Genomic DNA, 15,022 nt, shown 5'->3' with positions numbered 1-15,022 from the left:
GCCTTCTCCTGTGTTGTTTTTCTTCATGATAGAATTAAGTTCTCAGTTGAATGGCCCCATTGTATAAAGTTATATTTCAATTGTTTTAAAAGGCAAACACTTCAGCAATAATAACAATTATTACCTTATTTATTCAATGCATCATGATTTCAAGATGGCTTTTCTATCTCTTCATTCAGGTCACTCAAAGGACTTTCAACGCATAATATCTGAACTAGTATCTCTTACCTATTTTCTCATTTTTTTCTATTTTCTTAATTCCGATTTATTTATCTTTCTAGTGCTTCACACTTACTCTGTATATTTACTCACTTATTTGCTTATTGTTTTTTCTGCTACATACATTCATTCCTTCATTCCCACCCACACTAAAAACTAATAAAATTCTATCACTTTCGTTCACAGTTGCATCCTCTGTGCATACAACTGTGCCTGACACACAAAATGAATACATATTGAATAAATGGATGTCCTTCTGCCCACTTAATCAAGTTTAAAAAATAGCTTCACAGTCTAACCATTAGAAAATTATTAACAAACTGAAATTTATATTTTTGTTCTGTAGTCATATTCACAAAATGCTTCTTTCAATAAAATCAAAGGCTAGCGAGAGTTAAATATTTTTGACAAGTTGTAATGCTGATTTAATCAGTTTCTGAAATAGATATGATATTGTTATCATCAATGATGGAACAGTGTTTTTTAAAACTCATGAGTTTAAAATAAAAAGCTAAAACCTGTTGATATGCAAACTATTGTTGAATTTTAAGGTATTTTTAGTATGTTAATGAGTTTAATTTGGCAAATATGAAAGACTTCTTTTGAGTAGACAACATTTTATATTGAGATGGAGCTATATCTGTGGAATATTTAGTATAAATAATTTGATAAGATTTGCAGTCAGAGTCAAAATTAAACAACTGTAAATTCAAATTACAAGTTGATGTTAATGTTAACAAATGTTAAAATGCTTTTGCTTTTTTCATCTCTACTGTGTCATGCTGTTTGCTGACAGTGAACTTGTGATCAACTGTGTAGGTTTTAAAAGTACAGTTGAATGTTAACCCAGGTCACTATACTTACACACATATATTTTTAAGATCTAAGACCAATTATTTACATGTTTTATCAGTTTTAGGTGATTGAATCAAGTTGGCCAGTAGGACATGCATTAACCTGTACCCTGCCTAACTCTCCAATCTTATCATGTGTCACAACCTCTCATTCAGTATGTTTCAATCTGCCAGCTTCTTTTCATTTCTAAAACACATCAGCTCTTTCCTGTGTTGAGGCATCAGCACCCAGACCTTCTCCCGGAAACCCTTTGATTTAGCTTTTTCTTTAGACCTTTAGAAAAAATGTTACTTATTTTGAGATGTACTCTGATTCCTCTTCTTCACAGCTGCCCCCCCACCCAATCCTAAATTAACTTTCCCTTTGAATCTTTCTTTTTAGGGAAATCTTTTTCCTGATGAGCACTCAGAACAATTTATAAATATGTTTTGATTTTAAGATTATTTATCTCACACCAGTCTTTCCTGTAATTTTGAAAGTTGTACTACAACAAGTATCTTATTGGTTTCATTTACCATGTAATATTCATCAAGCATTGTATCTTTTCTAATGAGCCAAGAAAGGAATGAATGCTTCCGTGGATTTTCTTATTTTTCTACAAGGATATTATAAAATTCATGCTGTGCATGGATTAAAAACTTTGGAATGTTATTATCAAATGGAGCATATTTTCTATCTAGTTTTCAAATGCTTTATTTTAGTGAAATCAATAGATTTACCCTGACAGACCCATTAGGATGCAAGTCAACTCAAAATTCAAAAGGTTCTTTTAGAATCCTAGGGAGATCCTTTTACAACTGAGGCAATTGCCGGTCTATGTCATCAGCTTCTTAATAAGAGAAGAAAGTATGGAATCTGGACTTTTAATGGAAAAATTAGAGGCAAAATTATTAATTATGGCCTTGAGAATTCATAGTAATTTTAATAAAATGAATTCTCAGAAAATTAAAATTTGACAAAATATGAATTTGAATCCCAGTATATTATGTAAAAATATGCATATCATTAGGTCATTAGGTGTGTTTATAGTCTCATGCATATGAAAATGTTTCTAAAAGTCATACTTACTTAACCATCAGCATGAAATATGAGGTGCCTCCAAGTGCAGAGAAAAATAAATTCAAGACTTGTATTGCAACAAAAAAGTAAAATTTCGTTATACAAGCATCACTTCTTGGGCATTCACCCAAATGGGCTGAGTAATTTCTGTTCTGGAGACCAGTTACTTCCAAACAACTACAGTTATGAAACACCTGAAATGTTGTGTATAAAATATGACATAAGAAATTTGGAAGACACAACAGTGCTGCAAATACATTGCATTATATCCAGTGAAGTCTCACTTGTTCAAACTAATATATTTACAGTTTACGAAGATTCTAAAAATACAGTTGCTTAACAGATAAAATGTAAAATAGTTTTTTGGATTTCTTTCTATATAAGAAAATGTAATTCATGATTGACATTTAGTTCATTCTTAATTTTAAAATTAAGAAACAAAGAAGTTAGTGTTTAGAACTCTGTATATAATTTTCTTATCTCTGTAGATTCTAATAATTATTTTCCATTCCATTTTACTCTCTGCAGAACAGAGATGGTCTTTTGGACAATTTCTTAGTTTCAGAGACATGCCCTGAAGAGGAATTATCCAAAGACTTCAGATAATATAGCAGTTTGGGAGGAATCAAAATTTAACTGGAGTCACCCATGAAAATGGCACTGAGTTCAGGAAAAATAGAGGCAGGTAGAGATGCTAAAATTTTAATTTAGCAGGCATACACAAAATCCAAGGACATAATGACAGATGATATTATTACCAGAGACATTAAACACAACAGAATGCCCCACTAGTGTTTAGAGCACAGAAGTGGAAAATGTAGAAACAAGTGATTTCAGATTTTTAATCAGTTGGACAGTTTATGTAGATAGGTGGCTTTAATAAATTCTGCTCTAAATCTAGGCAAAAGTTCAAGGGAAGCTCACCTTGAATCTATTAATACTAAAGACCAATTATTGAAGGAAGAATTGTAGAAGAATTTAAATCTATACAAGTACAGTTCTGCCAAACTTACAGTTCTTACTATTTTTTTTCACTAGGAATAATATAGAAGAATTTTTTATGGAACAAGTGTAGTGGTCAATAAAACTAAGCTTTGGTACAAAGAACACTGTTTTAAGACGTGATGGTTCATTATCTAGGATTTAGTAAAAAATAAATAAATAAATAATAAAAACTTTGCAGTAGCCCCCAAATGGCATAGTCATTGCCAGTATAATGTAGATTATGTCTTGTGGTAGACAGAGTTCTTTTCAGGGTTCTAATATTACATCACTTTCAGGCCTTCACTAGTGTGCAAAGAGGGACCATGTATTAATTGGGTCATTCTTATTCTCCTGGAAACACACAACCATCCAAGACTGAATGAAGAAGTAATTGAAACCCTGAACACCAATATGGAGTTCCAAATTTGAATCAGTACTGAAAAAACCTGCCTATCAATAAAAGCCCTGGACCAAATGCATTCATAGCCAAATTCTACTGGAAATACAAAAAAGAGCAAGTACCCACTGTACTGAAATTATTCTGAAAAATTGAGGAAGAACGATTCTTTCTTAACTCATTTTTTTGAAGCCAGAATCATCCTGGTACCAAAATCTAGCAAGACACAACAATAATAAACCAACAGGCCAATATCCCTGATGAACATAGATGCAAAATTCCTCAACAAAACACTAGCAAACTGAATCCAGCAGCACATCAAAAAGTTAATTCATCATGACCAAGTAGGTTTTATTTTTGAGATGTAAGCATACACAAATCAATAAATGATTCACTACATACATTGAATTTAGAATAAACAGTATATGAGCATTTTAACAGATGTAGAAAGAGCTTTCAGTAAAATCCACCATCCCTTTATGATAAAGTTATTCAACAGACTGGGCATTGAAGGAGCATAGCTCAAAATAATAAGCGCCATTATGATAAAACCACAGCCAACATCATATAAAATGGGCAAAAGCTGGAAGCATTCTTCTTAAGAACAGGAACAAAGCATGAATGCCCATTCTCACCACTCTTATTCAACATAGTACTGGAAATCCTAGACAGATCAATCAGGAAAGAGAGAGAAGTAAAACATGAAAAATAGGAAATGAACTCATATTATCTCTCTGCACTGTGATATAATTCTATATCTCAAAAACCTTAAAGACTCTGCCAAAAGGCTCCTAGAACTGATAACATACTTTAATAAAGTTTCAGAATACAAAACCAATGGACAAAACTTAGTAGCATTTCTATACACCAATAACAGTTAAACTGATACCCAAATCAAGAATGCAATTCCATTTAGAATAACCACAATAAATTAAATACCTAGGAATACATTTAAACCAAGGAAGTGAAAGATCTCTACTAGGATAAATACAAACCCCAATGAAAGAAATTATAGGCGATACCAACAAGTGGAAAAATACTCTATTCTCATGGATTGGTAGAAAAATTACCACTAAACTGTCTATACTGCCCAAAGCAATCCACAGGTTCAATGGTATTCTTATCAAACAACCAGCATCATTTTTCATTGAATGAGAATAAAACTATTGTAAAATTCAATACGAAAAAAGAGACTGAGTAGTCAAAGCAATCCTAAGCATAAGGAACAAAGTGAGAGTTATTCCATTACCTGATATCAAACGATACTAAAAGGCCATAGTAACCAAACAGCATAGTACTGGTCAAAAAACAGGCACATAGACTAAAGGAACAGAATAGAGAACCCAGAAACAAAGTTGCAAACCTAAAACCTGTCGTACACCTGATCTTCAATGAAGTTAGCAAAAAAAAAAAAAAAAAAAAAAAAAAAATGCAATGGGGAAAGTACTCATTATTCATTAAATGGTGCTGGAATAACTGGCTAACTGTATGCAGAAAAACGAAACTGGACCCCTTCTTTTCATAAAAAAAATTTACTCAAGATGTACTACAAACTAAAATGTAAAACTTAAAACTATAAAAGCCATTGAAGAAAACCTAGAAAATATTCTGGATATCGGCCTTGCAAAAAATTTGTGACTAAGTTCTCAAAAGCAATTGCAACACACACAAAATTGATAAGTGGGATATAATTAAACTAATGAGCTTCTGCACAACAAAAGAAATAATCAACAGAGTGAACAGACAACCTATCGAACAGGAGAGAACCTTTGCAAATCATGCATCTAACACAGGACTAATATCCAGAATCTATAAGAAACTTGAACAATTCAACAAGCAAAAAATAATAAAAAATTAAAAAGTAGACAAAGGACATGAACAGACACTTCTCAAAGGAAGACATACAAGCAGCTAACAAACACATGAAACTGTTTAACATCACTAATCATCAGAAAAATGCAAATCAAAATCCCAAGGAGATACCATCTCACACCAGTCAGAATGGCTGTTATTAAAACGTTAAAAAAATATTCTGGCAAGGCTGCAGAAAAAAAGAGAATGCTTATCCTATGTTGGTAGGAATGTAAATTAGTTCAGTCACTGTGTAAAGTAGTTTTGAGATTTCTCAAAGAACTTAAACAGAACTACCATTCAACTCAGCAATCCCACTACTGGGTATATACCCAAAGGAAAATAAATTCTTCTACCAAAAACACATCTACTTATATACTTATATAATCATCACAGCATTATTCACAATAGCAAAGACATGGTCTCAACCTGGGTGCCCATCAACAGTGAATTGAATAAAGCAATGTGGTACATATAGACAATAGAATACTACATGGCCACAAAAACGAATGAAATAATGTCCCTTGCAGCAGCCTGGATGCAACTGGAGGTCATTAACTTAAGTGAATTAACATAGGAACAGAAAACCAGATGCCACATGTTCTCACTTATAAGTGGAAGTTAATCACTGGGTACACACGAATATAAAGACAGGAAAAATACATATTACAGACTACTAGACTGGACAGAGAAAAAGAGGAGCAAGTACTAAAAAACTACTTATTGGGTATTATGCCCCCTACCTGGGGGATGGGAACGATTGTACCCTAAACCTCGGCTTATCACAAGATACCCATGTAATACATCTTAATTTGGACCCCCTTTACCTAGAACAAGAGTTGAATTATTTTTTAAAAAATAGCAAAGTAAAAATAAATAGCGAAGGAAAAGGAAACAACTGAACAACAGAACCATTATTGCCATGACTGAGATGTGAGTTTTAAGTATAGTCTTTGGGCCATATTTGTGTAAGTTTATTAAAGTTGCACTTAAATATTTTCAAAAAGTCCAGGATGCTTTATTCTTTAAAGTTCTACATGCCCTTACATATTACTGTTGATAGATCTGTGGGCAAGAGTAGATGGAGAATGTTTAAAAATCAAACACAGAAGGATGTGGCCGAGAGCAATAATTGTAGCTGACTGTTTCACTAATGTTGGTAATAGTAAAATTTCCTAGGAAAACATTACACGACTTTGTGAGATGTTGAGTGGAAAACACCATAACCCATTCCCGATGATAGGGAACTACTTAGGAGATTAGAGAAAAACCACAGTTCACATGGAAAGAAAGGTTTTGCGAGAAGAAAGAAATGACATTTCTGTGGGATATATTGGCAATAGGTGAGCAGGATACCACATTATCTTGGGTAGAAGTTCCAGTTTTGGAAAAATCAAAATAGAAAATCAAGAATAGGGCAGTTAAGTGAGCATGAAGCCTTGATTAATTTCTCAGAAATTAAAAAGGGTAGTGATCCCAGAGCTAAACAGATCAGAATCTGAATATAACATTGCATATTGATTTTTGTCTTAGTATGATAGGAAGTGCTAACAATGGGTTAACTCAGGACATTTTCCTGAATTCTGAGGGATAAAGTAATGAAAATTATAGGCTTCAGTCAAATTAGGTGCTTTTTAGATATTCTAAAGGTATTCAAATTCTAAAAGATCATAGTCTTATAATCTCAAAGGAAAAAAGTGGAGTGATCTCCAATTAGAATTCAAGTAACAGAAAAACCTGATTTTGCCCTAAACAGACTTTTATATACAACTTTGTTTATACAACATCACACCCATCACAATAACAGATAATATTGGAAACTTTCTCTTTTATCTTTTAAATGGCGTCCTTACAGTTTACAGTTACAGAAAGATTTGGTAAAAAATTGTTCAATCTAATCCTTGCTTTTGAATAAGGAGAAGAAAGTAAAAACTAATACTCACTATAGACTTTTTATTGCCACTTGAAGATTTGCAACCCGCTAGACAAGGTGAGATGTAAGTTATTCCATTGTTTCCACAGACTGGTTCCCATTGACTTTCATCACAATTGCAGTCTGAGTTGCAATAAGAAAGTGGTACATCTCTATGAGATGTCACTGGATTATTTCTGGAAATACATGATAGACATATATCAAAAAGAGAGAGTGAGAGAAGAAAAAGACAAAGAAGGGGAGGAGAAGGAAGAAGTGGAAGCAGAGAAAGAGGGAAAAGAAAAAGAGAAGATAAAGAATTTTTCTTTATATGAAGAAATTTGCTTTGATGATGTGAAATGGCAAAGTTTGTTTTAGTGCTTATTTATTTTATGCTCTCCATCTTTGCTAAGACATGACTTGTGACTTAGAAAAAGCAAAATGTAAAAATAAACCAAACATATTAAGTAAGACTTAGACAAGAAGTTGTTATAATTCTATCAAGAAATTTCACATTAGATAAGTTACGTCTTTTTTCTGAGACTGAGTTTCTCTTCAGTAAGGTGATGACATTAGACTGACATTCCTCTCAGCTCACTGTAAAGTCTTGTAAGTCTATTAATGCTATTTAACTAGGTTGAATTTAAAAATCTCTATTGTAATGTGTAAGAAAAAAATCAGACATGCTTAAAGCAGAGCCTCTACAAAATGAAAAATCAAGAATAATAGAAAAAGGCTAGAAAAACTGGGTATATTTTTATAATAAAACTATAGTACACTTTATACTGATTTCCTTTATAAAATGGTTATAAATTATAAAATATGATTATGCCATAGCTAAAATTATAAAATATATTTTTTGTATAATTCATTTCTGCTTAAACATTAAAAAAATTTTCTTTCAAATGTTTGATAATAATTGAGGATTGATGTGTTATCTTTGAATGAGCACATAATTTAAAAGAAAAACTAAGATTTATACTTCAGAAATTACGTTATCAATAATTTTATTAAAAAGCATATTCTGCTTGAGGAAATACTACTTGGAGTGGTTAAGCAGAATGGTTTACGACTACTGTAGTCAGAACGTTTGCGACCCCCAAATTCATAGATTGAAAACTAATCTCGTATATGAAGACTTTATGAAGTCAGGCCTCTAGCAAGTGATAAGGTCATGAGGATGAGTACTCATGAATGGAATTACTGACCCTTTGCCTGTTCCATCCACCATGCCTCGACACAATGAGAAGGTACCATCTATGAATTAAGAAATGGGCCCTCCCCAGACACCAGATCTGCCATCACCTTGGTTTTACATGTTCCAGCCTTTAGAATCTTGAAAAATTCTGTGTATTAATAAGCTACCTGGAATTTTGCAGCCTAAATGGACTAAGACAATGACCCAGTCCAGATATTGCAATCAGTCACATCTGTGTTTATATTAGTTCTGGTACTTCTTTCTAAAATCAGTTTTGCCATTTGTAAGTCATAGATAATAATGTCAACTTCACAGGGTTTTTTTTTTTGGAAAAAAAATTTGGTTCTCAGAAGTCCTTCACACTCTTATAAAAGATTGAAGGCCTGTTCCAAAGGGATTTTGTTAAATTAAGTTGATCTCTTGACATGTATATTAGAAAGTAATACTAAGAAAATTTTAATACACAAAAGTACATAAGCACATACATTGTTAGCAGTCAGATTGATGAATTAACAACATACCTTGGAGCATTAGAAAATATCACTATACTGCCAGGAGAGCATGAGAATAAAAAGGCAAATAATCTCTTAGTATTATTATAAAAATAGTATTGAACTTGTGCAGTATATTCAGGAGATTATTAGAAAATTGCATAGCATTCTTGCCCTTGATTTGAGGTGGAGACTGTTGCACTAAAAATACTTTGCTATACATGGTATTCGTGGAAAAGTAAAGATTCTTCAATGTCTAATATGCAATTATATATAGAATATTTCTTAATGCTACTTCCAATGTAGATAATATGAGAAAAAACAATATTAGCTTGCAAAAAAGAAAATTTGGTACAACATTAAAAGTGTTCTTTTGTAAAGGCAGTTGTTAAACATCAATATGAACTGTAGATAAAAGTTGTTTAGTCACTTTTGGATAATGCCATTTATGTGACTCTTGTGATCCATCCAAGATTACAGTGGTGGTTAAGACTAAGAGTTTTAGACTTAAAAAAACCCCAAATTTGAATTAGAATCTTAACAATGCTAGCTGTGTAATCCATGTATTTCTCTAAGCCTTACTTTTCCCATTCATAAAATAAGGATAAAAGTACTCTCTACTAACTGTAAGTACCACATAAATAATAGTTATTATTACAACCTATGTTGCTTCTTTTTAATGGATGAATAAAAGAATGTGTTTGAGGTCTTAAGAAACAGATATTTAAAAAAATTTTAAATTGAAATTTCTCTTAACTTAAAGAAAGTTTAGTTAAAATTGTTTTCTGCCTTGTATTACTTATACAGAGATTCTTAATTAGATGGTTAACGTATTATGCAATTGATATAGTGATATATACAAACCCATCATAGGTCATGGTTAGGCCGGCAACTGATTTATTTTCACAGAGTATGAAAAAATATAATAGGTAAAAGAACAATGACATGACAGCAGTAAAAAATGAGAATTTGGCAATTCCAATTGGGTTCAATTTGAATTTTTTAATGATATATCCTCCTAAAAACATTCCACTTGCAAAAATAGGTAGGGTTACAATTCCTAGAAAAAAAAAGAAAAAAAGTTGTAAACATATATAGGTTTTCTGATATGTCTTTATAGATGAAACACAGTGTATGTCAATCAAATTTATTCAATATTATTACTTCTTTTTAAAATTTCACTTTAAATTCTGGGATACATGTGCAGGACGTGCATGTTTGTTACATACACATACATGTGCCATTGAGGTTTGCCGCACCTATCAACCTGTCATCTAGGTTTTAACCCCTGGATGCATTAGGTATTTGTTCTAATGCTCTTCCTCCCCTTGCCCCCTACCCCCCAACAGGCCCGGTGTGTGATGTTTCCCTCCCTGTGTCCATGTGTTCTCGTTGTTCAACTCCCACTTGTGAGTGAGAACATGCAGTGTTTGGTTTTCTGTTCCTGTGTTAGTTTGCTGAGAATGATGGTTTCCAGCTTCACCCATGCCCCGCAAAGGACATAAACTCTTTATTTTTTATGGCTGCATAGTATTCCATGGTATATATGTGCCACATTTTCTTTATCCAGTCTATCATTGGTGGTCATTTGGGTGGGTTCCAAGTCTTTGCTATTGTAAATAGTGCTGCAATAAACATATGTGTGTATGTGTCTTTATAGTAGAATGCCAATCTTATTACTTTTTAAAAAGAAGAATGACAGAGCAGGATGGTGGTAGGAGATCCATGTAATTTGTTCCTGCCAATGATGACAGTTTGGTTCCCTCAATAGCAAAAGGCAGTGGCTAAGGATATTTGTTTGTTGGAGCAGATAATTTCTACGAGGCAATTTTGTTTTTCTGGAAATCAACAACAACAAAACACCTTCTTTCTGCTTATGGAAATTCATCTAAAGCCTTTTACCTCTCTCACATAGAGTTCTAACCCTCAATAATTCACACTAAATCTGCCCAGAGCTTAACAATAGAATAATTAATATATCTTTGTCATTTATTAAAAAACATATAGAACCTGAATTGACAAATAGGTCTACACACAGGATTAATAATGTTTAATCCCTCCTGTAACTTTTCCATATCATTGTCTAGTAAGAGTTATTGAAGATGAAGTCTTCTCTAGGAAAAAGCTCAGGCTAGGTTACTGGGAGTCAAAACACTATCTTTAGATTTTAAGATCTACAAAGAGATCAGTAAAGAGATTATCTGGAAGCTTGGTCTCCTGCTTCAGTACATTCGTTTTCTTGTTTACTTATGACCTAGTTACATACCACATGATAAGTTGTTTAATTCATCATATATTTATTGAATTTCTATAATGTGTCTACAATACTAGAGTTGTGGGAAGAATAATACAAGGAAACTTTCCTTAATAAGCACATCTAAATATGCCATTGAAAATAGATATTGTAGCAAAAAATACTCTGTAAAATATGATATTTGTTTTGAATTATGCATATTTTGATGTATTTAAATTGATACTCTGGAACTATCAGTGTCATATTTTTGTAAGTAACTGAGTCTTGATTTCAAAGTCCATAAATTATAGAATTATAATGATTATAATTACAAAAGGGTTTGTCTCAGGATCTCAGCACTAAATTATAAGTTCCAATTATACAGATATTACCTCTAAATTTTCCATTTATTTGCAACATTTTCTTCAGGAACTCATCTAAAATAAGATACAACTTCAAATGCAGAGCAATAATGACATCACAAGTTTCATATGTTTAATAGCATTTGAGAAAGAATACAAGAAAATTATAGTTATTTTGTATTACTAAAATACAAAGTCACTTTTACAATAAAATGTCACTTGGAATACAGTACTTAGTAGTATTTCACTTATTAAGCATACAAGTAAAAAATATGTCTTACCCAATAAGACGTTAGTCTTAGATGAAGGCTGACCATACTCTTGCTCTACATATTTGAAGACATAAGTAAAACCACCAATATAGCTGCTTATTTGTAACACCGTCAAAAGCACAAATACAACATACAGGGGATTAGTAAGGATGCTTTTAAAAGACCGGAAAAAACCTATAAAATTGTAAAAATAAAGAAAATATTTGAATGTAACTTAGACATATATTTATACCTAAAACTTGTGAACGTAAGTCATGTAAGATTTAAAATTCTATAAACACACAATGCAAAGAGTGAGAATAGCCTGCAATACCACAGGCTGTTCACAGTTTTTAAATGTATCCTTTCAAAATTTTCCATACGAATATTAATATTTATGAGTTTATTTTACCCTCAAATAGGGTCGTACATAACTGCTGCTTTGTAACTTGCTTTCTTCACTTAATATTTGGTTATCCTGGGTACTTGACAATACTATTGCAAACATATTAATTCACTTATTCATTCATTCAACAAATGTTAGGTTTTCAACTGGGTACCAGACAATATGCTAATTGTTCAAAAAACAAAAGTGAAGGCCAGGCACAGTGGCTCACTCCTGTAATCCTAGCACTTTGGGAGGCCGAGGCGGATGTATCACCTGGGGCCAGGAGTTCGAGACCAGCCTGGCCAACATGGTGAAACCCCGTCTCTACTAAAAATACAAATTTTAGCCATCATGATGGTACACACCTGTAATCTCAGCTACTCGGTAGGCTGAGGCAGGAGAATCGCTTGAACTCGAGAGGCAAAGGTTGCAGTGAGCTGAGATGGTGACACTACACTCTAGCCTAGGCAACAGAGCAAGACTCCATCTCAAACAAACAAACAAAACCAAAAACAAACAAACAAAAAAGTGAAAAAGACATATGATGTTTCTTATTTTTTAGTACTTATATATTATATTAAAAATATAACTATTAAATGGAAATGTAAAGACAGCATAATCCAAAACTCACAGAAATAAGAACACTGAGGTTCAAAATTCTTAAAGATTAATTTAGTATGAGGACTCAGACCTCTTGTTTCTCTAGTATACAGCTTTTCTACCATAACATACTTTCTCAGTAAATTTGGCAATATCATTAACCCTCTGTCTTAAGATACAAGGAAAACAGCCAGGAGATAATGTTGTGTCCCAAGTAGTATTATAATAGTAATAATACAACCACCTATCCCTACAAACAGCTGTGGTAACAAGCTTCTAACTTCTGTTCATGGTAGAAATTATGTCATTTGGAGCTGTGATCACCAGGTCAACTAGCTGTAATAGGAGTTAAAAGTAGAAGGAACTACTTAGAAAAACAGTAGGAAGTATCAGAGTTTATCAAGACACAGCCAAGATATGGTTACTGAGAGATGGATGAATACGGGCTTTGAAATATTTTTCTCTATTTAAATCTCTAAAGATTTTCATTAGATATGGTCAGAACTAAGACATCCATCTAATGTCAGCTACAAAAGAGTTGCATCCGCTTAAAATAAGGAGAAAAGGGAGTTAGAGAAAAGACACAGAAGAGAAAAAAAGGAGAGGTAAGAAAATGTAGAGTAGGAATAAAAAACATTTAAAATTCTTAGGCAAAAGTGCCACATTTCTCTCCACAGGTCTCCCCAGTCATGAAGAACCGTCCCTGATTTGTAAGTATCATAAGTCAGTTGTGGCCTTTCTTCAACAGAAATGGAGTATATACATTCACACAATCATTGCATTTTTGAGGATGAGAAATTCGATGTCATCCAGTGTAAACTTCTGTATGGTCGTGATCTACTATATATCATTAATAAGTGGATCAATAAACAACTTAAGTGGCATTAAACTGAGTACCTCAGGAAGCAATTTGCTCCACTTTTGAAAAGTTCTCATTGTTCACACACTGTTTTTGTAATGAACTGAAATCATCTTTTCTTTCTAATCAGTTTTAGTTCTATTCAAGAGCATACGGAATAAATTCAATATTTTTTTTCTGACTATATGTTCTTATTTTATCCATTCCTAACAGATACATACTTAAGATCCTCTTTATTAGGGTCATTCCTACAAAAACTGTTCATAACAGAGATTATGTCTGCAACTGTCCTCTTTTTACATCTTCAGTATCCTCTCTGTTCTTTTTGGATCACAGTCAACCCTGCTCCTTATAGGTTTAGACAATCTAATATTTTTTGAAGATTTGATTTGGCAGAGTAGAAACATACAAAATGAAAATTATTGGTACAGTACTTTTAGTGTGAACATTAAATTTGAAAAACATAAATGTTTAACATCTGATTCTTAGGAAACAAACTTCTGCTTGTAGTATATCCCAATTTCATGGTAATAAATCATGGTAATTCTCTTGCCATGAACAATTTCAACCTATCAATGTAGCTGAAACTTAACAGTCCTCTGCTATGAGCCAATATAAAGAGTACCAGAACACCATTGCTCTTGGGTTAGTGTGATAGAAAGGAGAAAACAACAATAAAGTAATAAGTAAAAGACCTGATGAAAGCAAGAACGTAGGTTACACTGGAGAATTTGTCATCTTACTTTAAAGAAAACTTGAAAAAGATGCCAAGGGTTTAGGTGTTGCACTGCTTTGGCTTTTACTATTTCACCATTTCTCCCTAATCTGAAAACTGCTGTCAACACCTCACTGATTCACATATCTTGCTCTGACTGCTGCCAAGTCATTCTCTTTGTTTATTGACTCAATGGTTCTCCATTAGTCCCAGGGCTTATATTCAAATGAGGAGGCACTATCAAATGCTGATGCATCCCAATTTACATTACTAACTCTAATTATCTTAACTACCACCCTAGGTTCCACTTTATTTTGAATATTTAGATAAGATAGATAGATAGATAATTACCAAAAGAAATATTACTCTAATTACCTAGGGAGAAACTTCTCCTGACTTCCTTCTCCTGAGAATAGTTAAGTTTAATTTCACCATGTTACTTAAGGCACTATATTGCTATTGTCTATATATTTCTCAGTATCGCCCACTAGGTTCTTGAAAAATAGAGGTAATGTTTTATTACCAGGGCATAGTACAGTTCCTGGTACCATTTGTTGAATAAATGAAGAAATGAAATATTATAATTCTTTGAACTCTCCCAGTTTAGACCATACAATATTAAAATTAATATATAGTACTTGGCTCATA

General features: G+C 32.7%; 1 protein-coding gene across 1 annotated transcript in view; it reads right to left on the bottom strand.

Moving 5' to 3' along the window:
* LOC101004585 (solute carrier organic anion transporter family member 1B1) overlaps positions 1–15,022 on the bottom strand; it is a 97,383-nt gene that overhangs the window by 20,400 nt on the left and 61,961 nt on the right. The window contains exons 9-12 of the mRNA XM_031650330.1: positions 11,843–12,007; positions 9,831–10,026; positions 7,309–7,474; positions 2,143–2,327 (exon numbers count right to left, since the gene is read on the bottom strand). Of these exons, the coding sequence (XP_031506190.1) occupies positions 2,143–2,327; positions 7,309–7,474; positions 9,831–10,026; positions 11,843–12,007 (712 nt within the window). The remainder of the gene's footprint in view (positions 1–2,142; positions 2,328–7,308; positions 7,475–9,830; positions 10,027–11,842; positions 12,008–15,022) is intronic.

Source organism: Papio anubis, chromosome 9 (assembly GCF_008728515.1).
Source record: "Papio anubis isolate 15944 chromosome 9, Panubis1.0, whole genome shotgun sequence".
NCBI classification, from domain to species: Eukaryota; Metazoa; Chordata; class Mammalia; order Primates; family Cercopithecidae; genus Papio; species Papio anubis.
The sequence above is the reverse complement of the archived record's forward strand: the minus strand, read 5'-3'. Positions and strand labels throughout refer to the sequence as shown.